Genomic DNA, 18,510 nt, shown 5'->3' on the forward strand with positions numbered 1-18,510 from the left:
AGCCACTCCTCGGAAGGAAGGTTGGGCAATCCTACTTCCGTAGTGATACTGCCTCGGAAACCCAAGGAGGGGTCGCTATGAGTCAGGGCTGACTCGGCGGCACATAACAACAACAACAACAACAACAACAACAACCCTTTATAGAGTTGTACAAGTTCCCACCTAGTTTGTTCAGTGTTTTTAACGTGAAAAGGTTTTGGACTTTGTCAAATGCCTTTTCTGTATCTATTGACATTATCTTGTATTTTTTGTCCTTTACTCTCTTGATATGTTCTGTTATGTTGATTGGTTTTCATATGTTAAACTAATCTTACAATCCTGAGATAAAGCACATTTAGTCATGGTATATAATCCACCTGAACATAGACCAGGAGGCTGTCATTTGAACAGAACAAGGGGATACTGCATGATTTAAAATCAGGAAGGGAGTACATTGAGGTTGTATCCTTTCATGATGCTTGTTCAATCTATATGCTGAGCAAATATCTGAGAGGCTGGACTATGAGTAGGAGCGTGGCATCAGGATTGGAGGAAGACTCATTAACAACCTGCAATATGCAAACGATACACTTTTGCTTGCTGGAAGTGAAGATGACTTGAAGCACTTACTGATGAAGATTAAAGACTACAGTCTGCAGTATGGATTACACCTCAGCATAAAGAAAAGAAAAGTCCTCTCAACCAGACCAATAAGCAACATCATGATAAGTGGAGAAAACATTGAAGTTGTCAAAGATTTCAATTTCTTGGTTCCACAATCAACACTAATGGAAGCAGCAGTCAGGACATCGGATGACGTATTGCACTGGGCAAATCTGCCGCAAAAGACTTCTTTAAAGTGCTGAAGAGCAAAGAAGTCTCTTTGAAGACTAAGGTGTGCCTAACCCAAGCCATGGTGTTTTCAGTCACCTTATATCCATGTGAAAGCTGGGTAATGAATAAGGAAGACTGAAGAACAGTTGATGCTTTTGAGTTGTGGTGTTGGCAAAGAATATTTAAAGTCCTACAGACTGCCAGAAGAACTAACAAATCTGTCCTGGAAAAATTGCAGCCAGAATGCTCCTTGGGAGCGAGAACAGTCAGACTTTGTCTTACCTGCTTTGGTCATGTTGTCAGAAGGGACCATTCCCTGGAGAAGGATATCATGCTTGGTAAAGTGGAGGGGCAATGAAAACGTGGAAGCCCCTCAACGAGATGGGTTGACACAGTGGCTGCAACAATGGGTTCAGCGATAGCAGGGATTGTGAGGCTGGCACAGGACCGGGCAGTGTTTTGTTCTGTTGTATATAGGGTCGCTGTGAGTCAGAGCTGACTCAACAACACTTAACACAACAACCTACGTTGCATTTGATTTGCCAGTGTTTCACTGAAATTTTTGTATGTTAATTTACCTTTCCCTAGTAATTAGTAATACTTAAGAATTTTTATATGTTTATTGATTATCTGTGTATCTTCTTTGATGATGTATCTATTCAGATACATCATTTTTTACTGGCTTTTTTTCCCAAAAAATTCCTTTGTATATGTGGATATATAAAAAAAAGTCAGATACCGGATTTTCAAATGTATGTTCTTAGGTGTTGATTTGTCTGTTTTCTCATAACAGTGTCTTTTTAGGAGCAGCAGTTATAAAGACCACTTTATTAAGTTTTTCGTTTATGGATATGCTTTTAGTGCATATTTGAGAAAACTTTTCTTCAGCAAAGGTCACAAAGATTTTCTTCTAGGAAAATCTTATGGGTTTCTAGGTCCTTTTTTAATGCGATTTTATCCCCACACATTGTGGTATTTTTGTTTCTTTGGGCTCATTATTTATATATATAGTTTTATAATTTTTTTTCCATTATTTATTAGGTCACTGTTTTTCATTATTATTTTTAATTCTTTTGAACAGCTATATAGTGTTCCACCAAATATTGTAACATAATTTATTTAGCTTTCCTTCTTTTAATGGACAGTTCAGTTCTTTCTGTTTTTTTTTTCTATTGCAAATAATGCTTCAAGATTTATTTTAAAATTCCATTTGAATTTTAATTCTTACAACTTTATTAAGTCTTTTATAACAAAAATACTTTTTAATAAAAACTTTTATATTTTGAGGCACCCTTAAAACTTTAAATATTTGATCTGTAGTTCTGACTTTCTTGTATAAATATATAATGGAAATGTTAGAATAAAGTTGTTATGTAAACAAATATTATTAAAATTTTTAAAAAATAATAATTTCTTGTTTTCTACCATATCCTAGTGGATTTTATGCTCTTTTGATTTGAACAGCAATAATAGACATGTTTAGAAAACTCTGGTTCTCCTAATAATTTCTCTTAATTCCTCTTTTTATATGGTTTGTTTTATTTGACTTTTCTTTGTAAGTTCTGATCCTACTTTTCAAGTCTCTGAAAACTGTTTGATCTGTATAATGAAATTATACTACTACCTAATTATGAAAGATATCCCACTATTGATTATTTTTTTCAAAATTAGATGGTATAAATTTGGAAAACTTCATGATTTCTCTTCTATTCTTTTTATTAATGCGATTTCATTTTTCTGTTACAGATTCAAAAACTTTGTGACCGAGTAGCTTCATCTACTTTATTGGATGACCGAAGAAATGCTGTTCGTGCTCTCAAGTCACTATCTAAGGTCTGCAACACTTTATAAATTATTAAGCCTATTAAATTGGATTTTAATTACTTTTATAACATTTTTCTTTTTTATATGCAGAAATATCGCTTGGAAGTGGGTATCCAAGCTATGGAACATCTTATCCACGTTTTGCAAACAGATCGGTAAGTTTAATTGTTTTCCTAATTTTTTAATGAATTTTAGCTTCACTATCACAAATACAGAAGTGATTAACATATTAAGGCTATTAAATTTTTCATTTCAGTTATTTCAATTAATATTAATTAGACATCTACTGTGTTTTATTATGCTAAACTTCTAAGTATCAGGACAGCCATGGTCTCAACACTTAGGAAATTGGTAAGTATTTGGGGTGCCCATTGTATAAAAATAAGATGAATTTTGCTTAGGTGACATTGAATTTATGTTAATGGTGGTGGAGTGATGTGGAAAAGGAGAGTAAGAATGGTTGCACAACACAAAGAGTGTGATCACTGTTACCGAATCATACTTACAGAAATTATTAAGATAGCGTGTATTTTGTTATATATATTTTCACTACAATAAATTTTGTTTAAAGAATGGAATGAAGTAATTACTAATGTAAGGCTTAAAAGTCTGAGTTTGAATTGGTCAAATGAATGTTTGATATTCACTTACTTGATAATAGATACACAGTATATAGATCATATATTGGTATGCTATTTTATGCTCTAATTTATATATTACGGTATGATAATTATTAAGACTTGCTGTTTTGCAGGGAAATTAAATTGAATTGTTCAGAGTGAAGTCTTAGAAAGATCAGTCAGCCTATTTTCAGTCTTTCAAATTCTTTATAAGTTTATCTACATCTTTGGTTTTAATTAACAACTGCATGGATACCTTTCAAATCTGACCTGTAGCTCAATATGTCTTAAAGTTTCATCTGCTTCTTGGACATTTCTACCATACCAAGATCTCTCTAAGTTTTCTTGAATTGCAAATGTTCAATGTATCACTAGTCCTTCCCCATCCCTATAGTTGTCTTTTGCCTTGCCTTTAACCCCAGTTGATAATCACCTTTCTATTCAAGCTGGACACTGGAGGATTCATGCTGAACTCATCTCTCTCTTAAACCATTATACTTACTCAGGCCAGAAAACTACTGGCATCGATTTTCTCTCCATTTCTCTTATTAATCTTAGTTTTGGCTATCAATATCAATCACTTAGACTGTTATCATAGCCTGTGCATTAGTTATCTTTTACTGCATAACAAGTACTCTATAACAAGTTAAGGAGCTGTGGTGGTGTGCTGGATAAGGCACTTGACTGCTAACTGGAGGGTCAGTGGTTCAAACCCACCAGCTGCTCTGCAGGAGGAAGATGGGGTGATCTACTTCCTTAAAGATTTACAGCCTTGGAAACCCAGTGGAGGTTGCTATAAGTAGGAAATGACTCAGTGGCAGTTAGTTTGGGTTTTTTGGTTTGTATAACAAGTTATCTTAATACTTAGTGAAGCAGAATAATAAATTTTAACTACAACAATTTGTGTGGATCAGAAATTCAGGAATGGCTTAGCTGGATGGTTCTGGCATAGGGTTTCTTATAAGGTTGAGTTTAAGATACCATCTAAGGCTCTGTTCATCTGAAGGTTTGACTGGGCCTGGAAAATTTGATTCCAAGATGGCTCACTTCACTCACATTGCTTTGAGAAAGAGGCCTCAGTTCCTCATTGTGTAATTGTCCATAGGGCTGTTTGACCACCCTCACGTTATAGCAGCTGGCTTTTGCTAAAGCAGCTATTCTTGATAGGGAACAAAGAAGAAGCCCTAAAGCCTTTTATGACCTAATCTCAGAAGACACATACTGTCAGTTCCACCACAATCTATTCTTAGGCACAAGTTACTAAGTACAGCCTACATTTAGGAGAATGTTTCCACCTTTTGAAAGGAGCTGTATCAAAGAATTTTAGGATATAGTGTAAAATATCCCCTGCCTCCAAACTGTATTCTTTGTCTCTGATCTCCTATCCAACCATTCAGTTTATATATTGGAAAAGTTACATTCTGAAATGCACATTTCTGTCACTGACCTATTTAAATTATTCCACTAGCTCAGTGAAGTATAAAGTCCAAATTTCTCTATCAAAGCAAAGGATACAAGCTTTCTACAGAACAGGTACTGCTTATCTGTCTAATCTCATAGCTTGTTTTACAGTTACATTTCAGTCATGCCTGGTTGATTGTACATTCTCTTCCACCAGATAGGACCTTTCTCCCCACACATGGTAACTCACATCGACTACCTGTTCAAAGCCAACTGATTCTAATACATTGAAATAAATGGATTGGATGTGTCAGAGATGTCTGTGTTATTAATTTCATAGCGAATGACTGATAGGCAGAATAATACCTCCTCTTCCCACCCCACCCCACCCCCCAAAATCTACATCTTAATCACTGGAACCTATGGATGTTACCTTACATGGCAAAAAGAACCTTGCAGATGTGATTAAGTTAAGGACTTTGAGATGGGGACGTTGTCCTGCTTTATTCAGGTATGCCAAATAAATCATGTTGTTGTTAGGTGCCATCAAGTTCGCTCCAACTCATAACAACCCTGTGTACAACAGAACGAAATACTACCCAGTCCTGCGTTAGCTACAGTCTTTGCTATAACTGAACCCATTATTGCACTCACTGTATCAATCCATCTTGTTGAGGGTTTTCCCCTTTTTCGCTGACCCTCCACTTTACCAAGCATGATGTCCTTTTCCAAGGAATGGCCCCTTCTGACAACATGACCGAAGTAGGTGAGACAAAGTTTGGCCATTCTCACTTCCAGAGAGCATTCTGGCTGCACTATTTCCAGGAAAGATTTATTAGTTCTTCTGGCAGTCCATGATACTTTCAGTATTCTTCACCAATACCACAACTCCAAAGCATCAACTCTTCTTCAATCTTCTTTATTCATTGTCTGGTTGAAAACACTGTGGTTTGGGTTAGGCACACCTTAGTCTTCAAAGAGACATCTTTGCTCTTCAGCACTCTAAAGAGGTCTTTTGCAGCAGATTTGCCCAGTGTAGCACGTCATCTGATTTCTTGACTGCTACTTCCATTGGTGTTGATGGTATTGACAACTTCAGTCTTTTCTTAGTGGTCCATGTTCTCATTACCTAGTACTGCTCTCACAGGAATATACCAGAAATGGGATGGCTTGAAGAAACAGGAGTTTATTCTTATAATTTGGAGGTGTTAAATCCAAGTTCAAAGTGTCAGGCTCTAGGGGCTGGGTGAAAGCCCCTGAACCTTGGGCTTCAACTCTGTCTCCTGCTCCTGGCCCCTCCTGGAAGCTAGAGGCTTTCCTTCACTCAGACAGCTACTGGCTGCTAAGACTGACAAGCTCAAGGTTGACAAGCAACAAGGCACAGTGCTGATGTCACCAAACCACACAGCAGGCCATTAATTCAAGTCCATTAAAGGTTCCAAGGTTGGCAGATCATGGCAAGGTGCTGAACAAGGACATGGCTACATGCAGGGTTCGAGTGTGTCACCAGCTGGAGACCATTCCCCAGGGCTTCTCCTTATATAAGAAAGCAGACTACATCCCTCAGGCAGCTACTCAGCTGCTCACAGTAGATTCCACCATGGAGTGAATACCAGTCTAATCATGGGGAATACTACATCCAGCTGCCCAGCCACTCAACCAGGCTCAGCCAAGTTGACACACAAACTTAACTACACAGTCTAGTTATGAGAATTTACATTTTCTTTATGTTTAGGTGTAACCCATACTGCAGACTGTAGTCTTTAATCTTCATCAATAAGTGCTTCAAGTAATCTTCACTTTCAGTAAGCAAGGTTGTGTCATCTGCGTATCACAGGTTGTTAATGACTCTTCTCCAATCCTGATGCCACATTCTTTTTCATATAGTCTAGCTTCTCTGATTATTTGCTCAGCATACAGATTGAACAAGTAAGGTGAAAGGATACAACCTTGATGCAGTCCATTCCTGATTTTAAACCATGCAATATCCCCTTGGTCTGACAGCTGTGTACAGGTTCCTCATGAGTACAATGAAGTGTTCTGGATTTCCCATTCTTCTCAATGTTATCCATAATTTGTTATGATCTACACAATTGAATGCTTTTGTATAGTCAGTAAAACACAAGTGAATATCTGGTATTATCTGCTTTCAGCTGAGATCCATCTAGCATTAGTAATGATAACCCTTGTTCATGTCTTCTTCTGAATCCAGTTTGCATTTCTGGAAGTTCCCTGTTAATATACTGCTGCAACTGTTTTTCAGTTGTCTTCAGCAAAATTTTACTAGTGTGTGATATTAATGATATTGTTTGATATTATTCAGTTGTTCTAGATTCTTTTGAATCACCTTTCTTTAGGATGAGTACAAATATGGGTCTCTTCTAGTCAGTTGACCAGGTTCCAAATTTCTTGGCATAGACAAGTGAGCACCTGTAGGATGGCATCCATTTGTTGAAACATCTCAATAGGTATTCATTAATTCCTAGATCCTTGTTTTTCACCAAATCCTTCAGTGCAGCTTTGACTTCTTCCTTCAGTACCATTGGTTCTTGATCATATACCACCTCCTGAAATAGTTGAACATAGAGCAGTTATTTTTGGTACAGTGAGTCTGTGTATTCCTTCTACCTTCTTTTGATGTTTCCTGCATCATTCAGTATTTTGCCCATAGAATCTTTTGATATCACAGCTTGAGGCTTGAATTTTTTTCTTGAGTTCTTTCAGCTTGAGAAATACTGAGCATGCTCTTCCATTTTGGTTTTCTAATTCCAGGTCTTGGCACATTTCATTATAATAATTAACTTTGTCTTCTTGAGCTGTTCTTTAAAATCTTCAGTTCAGCTCTTTTATCTTGTCATTTCTTCCATTTGCTTTAGCTACTCTGCATTCAAGAGCAAGTTTCAGAGTCTCTTCTGACATCCATTTTGGTCTTTTCTTCCCTTCCTGTCTTTTGAATGACCTTTTGCTTTCTTCATGTATGTTCTTGATATCATCCCACTATTCATCTGGTTTTCAGTCATTAGTATTCAGTGTGTGACATCTCTTCTTCAGATGGTCTCTAAATTCAGGTGGGATATAATCATGGTCATGTTTTGGCTCTTGTGGACTTTTTTTAATTGTCTTCATTTTAGACTTGAACTTGTGTATGAGCAGTTGATGGTCTTTTCCACAGTCAGCTCCTGGCCTTGTTTTGGCTGAAGATAATGTACTTCTCCATCACCTCTTTCCACAGATGTAGTAAATCTGATTCCTGTATATTCCATCTGATGAAGTCCATGTGTATAGCTGCCTATTATGTTGTTGAAAAATGGTCTTTGCAGCAAATAAATCATAAATAAGTCAGTAAATCATAAAGGACCTTAAAAGTTCTAAAAATAATAGGGAGGCTGAGGAGGAGGTCCAAGTGAGGTGATATGAGAAGGACTCATCCATTGTTGTTGGCTTTGAAGATGTTATTATTGTTGTTGTTAGGTGCCATTGGGTTGGTTCTAACACTTAGCAATTCTGTACCAAAGAACAAAACACCTCCTGGTGTTTATTTTAGAAAATAAAGTATATGGAGAGGAAACAAACACTAGTAGAACAACTAGAGATAACACTGTGAATGTTGTTGTATTTCTATCTGTTCTTTGTATGTGTGTTTGTATAGACCCATAAAATTACGTAGGCTGTGACAGTTTTGCTAATTTTAAAGTATGGCTTATTTTATAATTTATTTATAGGATATATAAAACCAAGTTTATGTCATTGAGTTGATTCTTCTTAGGGTCTCCACTAATGTAAATCTTTACAGAAGCAGACTGCCTCATCTTTTTTCTCCAGAGCAGCTGGTGGGTTGGAACCACCAAACTTTTGGTTACCAGCCAAATGCCTTACAGGATACACACACACACACACACACACACACGTCTGTGTGTGTGTATTGCTAGAGAGGATCATTCTATACATAATATGTTATATTCACTTATTCCCACTTAGCTTTATGTTATGGGTTTTTAAATCACCATGTTATTAAACATTTGAAAATGTTATTTCATTGCTGCCCTATATGTGTAGAATTAACATAATTGAACTATTTTTTTTATTGGACATTTAGATTGCTTGTAATTTTTCACAGTTATAGATACACCCTTACACATGCTTTGCAGTATGCATGCTGGTATTTTCTTAGGGTAAAACACTGAACTCACTGCCATGAGTCTGATCCTACTCATAGCCACCCCTCCTCCTTGGGTTTCCCGAGGCAGTATCACTATGGAAGTGGATTGCCCAACCTTCCTTCTGAGAAGTAGCTAGTGAGTGTGAACTGCCAGCCTTCTGGTTAGCAGTCAAAATGCCTCAGGCCCAAAGCCACCGGTGTTCCCTTTCTTAGGATTCACCTTTAGAAATGGAGTTAATGTTTTATACCATGTTGTCAAATAATTGTCTAAAAAGGATTGTAACAGTTTACTCTCCAACCAGCACTGTATAAATGTAATAATTTCTTTTTTCTAGTTCGGATTCTGAAATAATTGGTTATGCTTTGGATACACTATATAATATAATATCTAATGATGAAGAAGAAGAAGTAGGTAAGTTTCCACTTATTCTTACTATGCTATTAGATTTTCTGTCCATAAAAATAACTGGGCTGTGTGAATTTTCCCAGTTTTAATTTACTTTTTTTTTTTTGCTTGCTTTTTCCTTTTTGAAACCATAAAGTAAAGACAAAGGCTTATTCCTAGAAAAGTATTGTTGAGATGATTGCTTTTTGTGTGTTTTGGGAACTGTTCTGGTTGCCTAGTGCTGCTCTGACAGAAATATACCACAAATGGGATGGCCTTTACAAATAGGAGATTATTCTCACAATTTGGAGGCTTTAAGTCCAAGTTCAAAGTGCCAGGCTCCAGGGGCTGGGTGAAAGCCCCTCAACCTTGGGGTCCAGCTCTGCCTCCTGCTCCCAGCCCACTGAAGCTAGAGGTGTTTCTTCACTGAGACAGCCACTGGCTGCTGAGGTTGAGAAGCCCTGAGGTTGAGAAACCCCAAGGTTGACAAGGAAAAAGGCACAGTCCCGATGTTACCAAACCATACAGCATTAACTTAAGTCACAATTTAAGTCCCAAGGTCGGCAGAGCACAGCAGGCTGCTGAGCAATGACACGGCTACATGCAGGTTCCAATGTGCCATAGGCCAGAGACGATCCTCAAAGCTTCTCCTTACATACAAGAAGCAGACCACATACCCAAAAGCAGCTACTTGGCTGCTCCCAGTAGATTTCACCATGGAGTTGATTACCAATCTCATCATGGGGAATACTACATCCAGCTGCCCAGCCACTCAGCCAGGTCCAGCCAAGTTGACACACAAACAAAACCACCACAGGAACATTATAATCAGACAGATTCTTCTTTACTAGACAATACTTTCCTCCCTTTTTGTATTTTGTTTTAGTTAAATGGTATGAATATTAGCAATTTTTGAATTAAAGAGTGATTTTTGGCTGTTGATTAAAAATCAAACTATTTTATATATATGTTACTTCCTAGTGAATAGTATATAGTTGGAGAATTTTTTTTTTTCTAATAAATTCTTAAACTCTTACATAACCAAAAAACAAACCTACTGCCACTGAGTCAGTTCTGACTCATAGCAACCCCATGGGACTGAGTCGCTAGAACTGCCCCAGAGGGTTTCCGAGGTTATAAATCTTCATGGAAGCACACTGCTTCATCTTCCTCCCATAGAGCAGCAGTGAATTTGAACTGTCAAATTTTTGGTTAGTAAACAAATGCCTTAACCACTGTGCCACCAGAGCTCCTTATAAACTCTTACATAGAACTTAATTCATAAAAAGAAAACATGTATCACATTTAGGGAAGTTTTTTTCCCCTTTTAATTAAGTCTGTTTGATATTAAATGATATGAAGCAGATTGAAATCCACCCATTGACTTGGTACATTATTCTTTTTCTGTCTGGTTTTAAATTGCTTGCATACTTAAAAGTGAGTTAGTTCATTATTTACTTAATTAGTGTTATTGCCAGTATATGAAATGCTGGATTGGAGGTCTTTTATACATTTTGCTCAGTAATTTGCAAAAGGAAATACATTGAATAACATTTTGCAGTGTTGTTGAAGAGTGCATCCCTCATATTGGATTGGCTGATGGAGTAGTACGTGGTGGGTTTTTCATTGTTCTAGAAAATCAGAAGGATGGATGTAGTCATGACTTTTACAAATTTTGGACCAAAATTAAATGACCTTTAGAAATTCTGAGTGGACAAATCCATTAAATGTAGATGCATATTAACCATCCCCTATTATGTTAAAATAAGAACAGACGTATCTGAAGATATTAACTTCCCTGGCTGGGCATTAGAAACATTTAAAATGTTATGTTGAATAGTCATAGTTCCTTAGACGTAAATGGTCTTTCTCTTTCTTTTTCATTTTTATTATTTTATTTATTTATTTTTGCAGTGCTTCTTCCCTCCCCTCCCAAATAATAGCCTTTTTCTTAAATTCTTATTTCTCTGTGATATTTAGATTACACTTCAACTTCATTAATTTCTTAGGCGTAAAAAGTCTCTAGTAAACATGATTTGGTACCATAGAAAAAGGATAGGTTATATGACAATACTTAGATGCCCAAGAACACATTTTAAAAAAACGGGTATATTACCCTAGTTTTTCTCAGATGAGAGAAAGTTAGATGCTATGTACTTATTATAACATGTTAAAGAAGAAGACTTTTTTAATTCCCATTTCTTTTTTTCTTTCTCTTTTTCTTTCTTACTGATTGATTGCTTAGTTGTTTCAGATGAGAAATTTAGCTTTTTTGCCAGTTATCAGGGGATGTTGGGCATAATTTTTCTCTTTAATAAAACACATACAGCAGCAAAATTTTTAGCAGATTATTTTCTTTTGTTATAAATTTACCATATAATCACGTTTTGGCTCTAATTTTTTTTTTCTTTTTTTATATGTGGGCTTTTTATTACTCAGCATCCAAAAAAATCTTAGGATACGATGGGATAAAATTATTTTTACATAAATAGTAATAGAATCACTTTTTCTAATGAAGATCAAAATAGGAACTTAGTAGACTTTCTTCTGAAAATGTACTCACCCTCAAACAGTCAACTAAAAAAATCTAGATATTGAGAAATGTGTCCTTCAGTTCTGTTATTAATATTTTTCTCTTTAATGCTTTATCAGAAAGTAATTTTTACCTGACATGTTGAACTCCATTTTAGAGTTCTTTACCTTAGGGATACTTTATAACTCTCTCACAATAAATCTGCCTCATGGCCCTGAAAACATAGCATATGTATATTTCTCTTAGGATGTCTTTGGTGTTTCACTGAAATGAAGAAATCCCTTCTGCTATGAGATTATATTGCTTACCTGATGTTTTTAAACTCTTCTTTTATTGTATGTTTTACTACGTAAGAAACGATTTTCTTTCGCACCTACTTTTTATTTATTTATTTATTTTTGTCCACCTTTTCAGATGATGTTGAAGGTAAAAGATTGCATTTATATATGCATGATGGTTTTAGGCATAATTTCTAATAATATAAAAGGACACTGTCAAGTGATGTTTCTTCTGACTGGTAAAAAAATCTTTTGAGATTTGTTTCACTATATGAGAATTCCTTAATTTAAGAAGAATATTTGATAATCTTATATTACTATTTATTATTTCGATGGCTGCCAAATCTGTTTAATCTCCAGAACACAGAAAATATTTCAGTGCGTCTTTGAATAAAATTAAGACTTTTTCTTGGTAGGATAATCTACCATTACTTTGTGAGTTCTTCCTGGAAAAAAAGTTTTTGAGGCAGTTCATTTAAAAACGAAAGTAACATTTGAATATGTATACATACGTGTGTATACGTATTTACCTATATTCAGTAAGAACTAGAAAGTATTCCAGTTCAGTGAATGCTTAAGTGTTGATATTGTCCCTTTAAAATAATGCATGCACGATAATGTTTCGGTTGCTGACATTTTTGACACTAATTCATAGAGCTCACCCATATCTTCTTGCTTTTCAAATTCCTTTTATTTTAACATTGATAATTCTTTCCCCCATTATTAAAGTAACTAAGTTTTATGTATTTTATTTTACCAATTTTCCTGAGATGCTTAACATTTTTAAGATAAGGGATGAAATAACTCTTATCTAAAACAGATTTTAAATGGTATGTAACAAAGTTGCCTATACCTAACAAAAAACTAACAAAAGAAACTAACTTACTAAGGTACATAGCATTACCTCATATGGTACTTGAACCCTTTGTTTAAAATCAGAAAATATCAGTGAATTATACCTTGGCTTTTGAGACAATAAGCTATTTCCTTATTGGGTAGTACAGATCAGTAATTCTTGTTTCTTTTATTGCTTGATTATACTTACACAGACCTTTCAAATGACAGAGTGCTTCTTGTCCATTGTCTTACTTAATCCTCATTAGCAGCCTGTAAGGTACATGGTATTATTCCCTCTTCTAAAGATGAAAAAAATAGAGGCCTGCTATGTAACTTGCATAGTATCATCCAGTAAGTAAAAACTCAAAACCAAACTCACTGCCATCTAGTCGATTACAACTCATAGTGACCCCCAGTGGGTTTCCAAGGTGGTAAATCTTTATGGAAGTAAATTGCCCATCTTCCTTCAGCAGAATGGCTGGTGGATTTGAACCGCCATCCTTCTGGTTAGCAGTCACATGCCTTAGGCATTGCACCACCAGAATTCTACCATTCCAGTAAGTAGGAGAACAGAATTTTTTTTTAAAATTTTTATTATGATTTGGGTGAAAGTATACAGAGCAAATTAACTTTCCAAACAGCAGCTCACATACATTTTGTCTCAAGGCATTGACTGCAATTTTGCACAGTGCAACAGCTCCCCTCCCAATTCTTCCCCATAGTTTCCTCTTCCCTGTGTCCTTTGTGCTCATGTACTCCTGCTCCCTGAGCTATGTCTCTGTGCATACACAGGCTTTCTATCATCCCATGATTGATCTTTCCAAGGAGTATATCTACCTAATGTAAATGTTCAGCTCATATGCCTGTCTTTTATTTGGCTGGAAGCCACAGGAGTGGGTTCAATTCTAGACCTAAAGGGCATCTAGGGGCTGTAGTCTGAGTTTCCATCAGGCTCTATCAGACCAACAAACCTGCCCCCCCCCCCTTTTTTTAATGATTTTGAGTTTTGTTCCACATTATTCTTCCATTCTATCCAGGATCTCATACGTAGATCCCCCTCCTGGTAGTTGACAGTGGTAGCTGGGCACCATCTAGTTCTTCTGGTCTCATACTCATATAAGCTGAGGATCACATGGTGTACCAGTCCCTTGGACTAATTGTTTCCATGGTTCTTTGATTTTCTTCATTCTTCTTTGCTCTGGACAGAGAGGGACCCATCATTGCATCTAGATGGCCTCTTGCAAGCTTTTAGGATCCCAGTCGCTACTTGCCAAAGTAGGATGTGGAACAGTGTTTTTGTGTAGCATGTTATGCCAATTGAGCTTGATGTCCTCTGCAACCATGGTCCCAAGCCCACAGGTCCAACTGTTTGCTCCCTCTGGGTAGCTGGCTGTGGCCAAGAAGTGACTACAACCTTGTCCCTTGTCAGCTTTACTATATACCTGGAAATTCTTACAGAGCATAAAAATACACTTGTAGAAACATTGTCTGCCACCCCTATACATAGCCGTGGGAGGAAAACAGACTTTTTAAAACAATTTTTTGTATTCCATAGATTTTTTTATTGACAAAATTATGGCCAGTTTTCTTTTTCTTTTTCATCTTTTTGACTAGTTTCTTAAATCATGTAATATACTTAACTAGTTTATAGGAGTTACAGAATGATTAGAATAAATGCTTACAAAAATAGATGTACCTTCAGTCTGACTTAGAACCACCTTTATTAGTATATCTTTTATAGTAAGGATTATGAACTTGAGATACAGAGACAAGTTCCAAATGAGAAGGTCCAAAGTGTTTTAAATTATAAACTCATTGTAAGAATACGTATATTTATACAAGTTTAATTAAATCCCAGTCATAGAAAGTTTCCAGAGGTTTATAAGGGCTTTTTAAAAAGCAATCTTAGGTTTAGAAGTTTTGGTGGTATAGTACGTAAGGCATTTGACTGCTAACCAGAAGCCTGGCAGTTCAAATCCACCAGCCACTCCTTGGAAGGAAGACTGGGCAATCTACTTCCATAGAGATACCAACTCGGAAACCCAAGGCAGGTTCGCTATGAGTCCAACCAACTCAACAGCAGTGAGGTTTATTTATTTATTTATTTTTAATCTTAGGTTTATTTTCACTGTTGACATTTGATTTTTATGTTATTTTATTTCTTAATTTATCTCATAGTAAAAAATAATTTACTTTTTTTTAAGCTTTTCTCAGGAGGCATTTACTGCATGTTTACTGTAAAATTTAATCACTAATAACATTCAGTAAGTGCCTCCTGAGAAAAACTTTTTTTAAAAAAAAAAGTAAATTATTTTGCAGTAAAGGAGCTCTGGTTGCATAGTGCCTAAGGCACTTGACTGCTAACCAGAAGGCTGGCGGTTCAAACCCACCAGCCACTCCTTGAAAGGAAGGTTGGGCAATCCACTTCCGTAGGGATACTGCCTCGGAAACCCAAGGAGGGGTCGCTATAGTTGGGGCCGACTCGACGGTACATAACAACAACAACATTTTACAGTGAAATTAAATGTATACATTTCTCACAACCATAAAATGGTCATCATAGCAGTTATTAAATTTAAATGTTGAGCCACACTCCTGGTTTTCAGAATTTAGCCATAATCATGAAACCACCAGTCCATGTTTTCAAATATTGGAAATTCTTTCATTAACTAGAATAAAAATCTTAATATGTGACAGTCATCTGCACATAAAATCCTTTCTGAGGCTCAGGTAGTTGGTTGTTGAGACTTCCTTTGCTCTGGTTCCTCATTGGCACATACTCTTTTTCTGAAGTAAAAGGTGGGGTTCAGGTGCCCACTGCAGAGAGTGCAGACATTTACTGGAACCAGACTGTGCCCTGGTTGGGACTCATGGCAGTGGCTGGGGAAGACCTTTGTCCTCCTGGATCATTTATATTTACGGGTTGAATGACTCTAGGATATAAAAAAATGGGCTTAAACTCTATGTTTAATATAAATATACTGGCTGAGACAGGGTGGCTTACTTGTTTTGAACCTTTGTTTATATGTAGAAAAAATACAATTTCCCATGGGTCTAGTTATGGTTTGCAACTTCTAGATAAAATTAGTGTAGTTGTTTATAGTAATTTTAACATAATTTATTGCTATACCAAAATAGCTTTGAGTATTACCTTAATTACTTAGCTGAGAATTGGGAAGGGACTCTGTTGAAGTTAAGAAGTGCTATCTTGTGACAGTACCGTAAAGGGAGTAGAATATATCACTCTAATACTTTTACTAAAATTGGCAGTATTAAACTAAAGGAACTATTGATCTTTGGAACAGGACCATGTTTTACTGTTGTTGTTAGGTGCTGTCAAGTTGATTCCAACTCATGGAAACGCTGTGTACAACAGATTGAAACACTTCCATGTCCTGTGCCATCTTCACAGTCCTCGCTATGCACAGTCTTTGCTATGCTCTGTCCATTGTTGCAGCCACCGTGTCAGTACATCTTGTTGAGGACCTTCCTCTTTTTCTTCAACTCTCCACCTTACCAAGCATGATATCCTTCTCCAGGAATTGGTCCCTTCTGACAACATAACCAAAGTAGGTGAGATGAAGTCTGGCCATTCTCGCTTCTAAGGAGCATTCCAGCTGTACTTCTTACAGAACAGATTTGTTCACTTTTCTGGTAGTCCGTGTTATTTTCAGTATTCTTCGCCAGCACCACAATTCAGAGGCATCAGTTCTTCTTTGGTCTTCCTTATTTATTGTCCAGTTTTCACATACATATGTGATGATTGAAAATACCATGGCTTAGGTTAGATGCACCTAAGTGCGTCTCATTAATTCTGTCTTCCGTTGCATCAGTTCTGCTCTTTTAAACTTCAAAGTGACATCTTTGCTCCTTAACACTTTAAAGAGATCTTTCACAGCAGAGCTGCCCAGTGCAATATGACATCTGATTTCTTGGCTGCTGCTTCCATGGGTGTCAATTGTGGATGTAAGTAAAATGAAATATTGACAACTTCAGTCTTTTCTCCATTTATCATGATGTTGCTTATTGATCCAGTTGTGAGGATTTTTGTTTTCTTTATGTATTTTACTAGCACAGTTGAAAACATAGATCTTAATTATGTACTGATAAGCTATAGTATTTTATAAAGTATAAACAAAAAGCAAACCTGTTGCTGTATAATTGATTCCAACTTACGGCAACTACATGTATTAGAGTAGAACTGCTCCATGGGGTTTTCTTGGCTTGGTTAAGTGCTTGGCTGCTAATTGAAAGGTCAGCGGTTCAAACCCACTAGCCATTTCATTGGAGAAAAGGCCTGGGATCTGCTCCCATAAAGATTACAGCCCAGGGAACCCTATGGGGGCAGTTCTGTTCTGTCTTATTGGGTAGCTGTGAGTCAGAATCAACTCAACAGCATACAACAACAATCAATATGGAAGCAGATCATCAGGCCATTATTCCATATGCCACTACGTTAGTTCAAACTGCCAACTTTTAGTTAGTAGCCAAAAGTAAATCTCATGTGTCACCCAGGGACCTTTATACGGTGTGGTTAATAAATCAAAAGTATTAACTGTACTTCTTGCTACATAGTTTGTGCTCAAGTCAAACATTGAATTAAACTTTTCTTGGGTTACAACTGCATTCCTTAAAGAATAGCGCAAAGGTCTGCAAGAGTGCCCTGTACTAAAAGAGGTTCATAATTAAACATAACATACTATATCCCCTCTGAAGTGTCACAGTTTACAACAGTATAGTAAGCAGTTAGAAGCCTGCAGTGAAGAAACCTATTCAACTTTGTTTAATCCAAAATATTTTTCTATAAGCATTTGCTTTCAGCCAACATCTATTAACATGCCACCCTGTCCTGCATTTTGAGGAAATTAAACAAAGCTTAAACCTGATGTTGCTTAGTTGTTTGCTTTTATCAGCATAAAAATATTTCATATAAATAGTCTATGAAGTCCATCTGTATTTTCCCCTATTCTTCCTTAGTTTTGCCTACAATTTTTAATATTCTTTCAAACAGTAATGACTGATACCAGGTTTTTTCTGGAGGTCACAGACTTTTGGGCCAAGGTGTTTTCTGTCTTGTACACAAGATTGCTTGGCCAACTTAGTATTTTAAATAATTTGAATAGGTTGAATAATTTGAGGAAGTCACAGATTGAACTTTTTCACATCAGTAATTGGATTTTAAGCAACTCTCTCTCTCACTACCGTCAAGTCAATTTTGACTCATAGCATGTCTTTTTAAAACAACTTGAAGATCTGACAGCACCAGGGCCTTCATTGTCATGTGACAGCAGTCAGTTGGAGCTGAGTAACTACTGCTTACTTCCTCTAGCCAGGACATTTACTCTCCATCTTCTGTATTGTCTTACACCCAGGCTGCTTCACTCACTCACTCCTTGTCCTTAGACTTCACTTTACATTCTCTGCAGTATTCACAGCACTGGCATAAAAGCCATGCCATGGTAAATTTCTACTGAAATGTTATCTCATTCAACAAATATGAATATATACAATTGGAATATATCGCTACAAAGCATCCACATTTAGATCAACACACATTACTGTGATTGTAATTTATGCACAGAGAGAAGTTACTGGCCTTTTGAACATAGATTTCTTATGTATCTGAAGAGCTGCTCACTTTTTTTTTTTTTTTTTTTTTC

At 36.4% G+C, this 18,510-nt stretch overlaps 1 protein-coding gene across 1 annotated transcript in view; it reads left to right on the top strand.

The window, feature by feature from the left end:
* Positions 1-18,510, top strand: part of USO1 (USO1 vesicle transport factor) — a 126,607-nt gene that overhangs the window by 28,987 nt on the left and 79,110 nt on the right. Inside the window, 4 exon segments of the mRNA XM_042782075.1 lie at positions 2,560-2,646; positions 2,728-2,792; positions 9,153-9,229; positions 12,150-12,161. Of these exon segments, the coding sequence (XP_042638009.1) occupies positions 2,560-2,646; positions 2,728-2,792; positions 9,153-9,229; positions 12,150-12,161 (241 nt within the window).

This window comes from Orycteropus afer, unplaced genomic scaffold (genome assembly GCF_000298275.1).
Source record: "Orycteropus afer afer isolate SDZICR_OR568_19922 unplaced genomic scaffold, OryAfe1.0 scaffold00235, whole genome shotgun sequence".
In the NCBI taxonomy this organism is placed as follows: Eukaryota; Metazoa; Chordata; class Mammalia; order Tubulidentata; family Orycteropodidae; genus Orycteropus; species Orycteropus afer.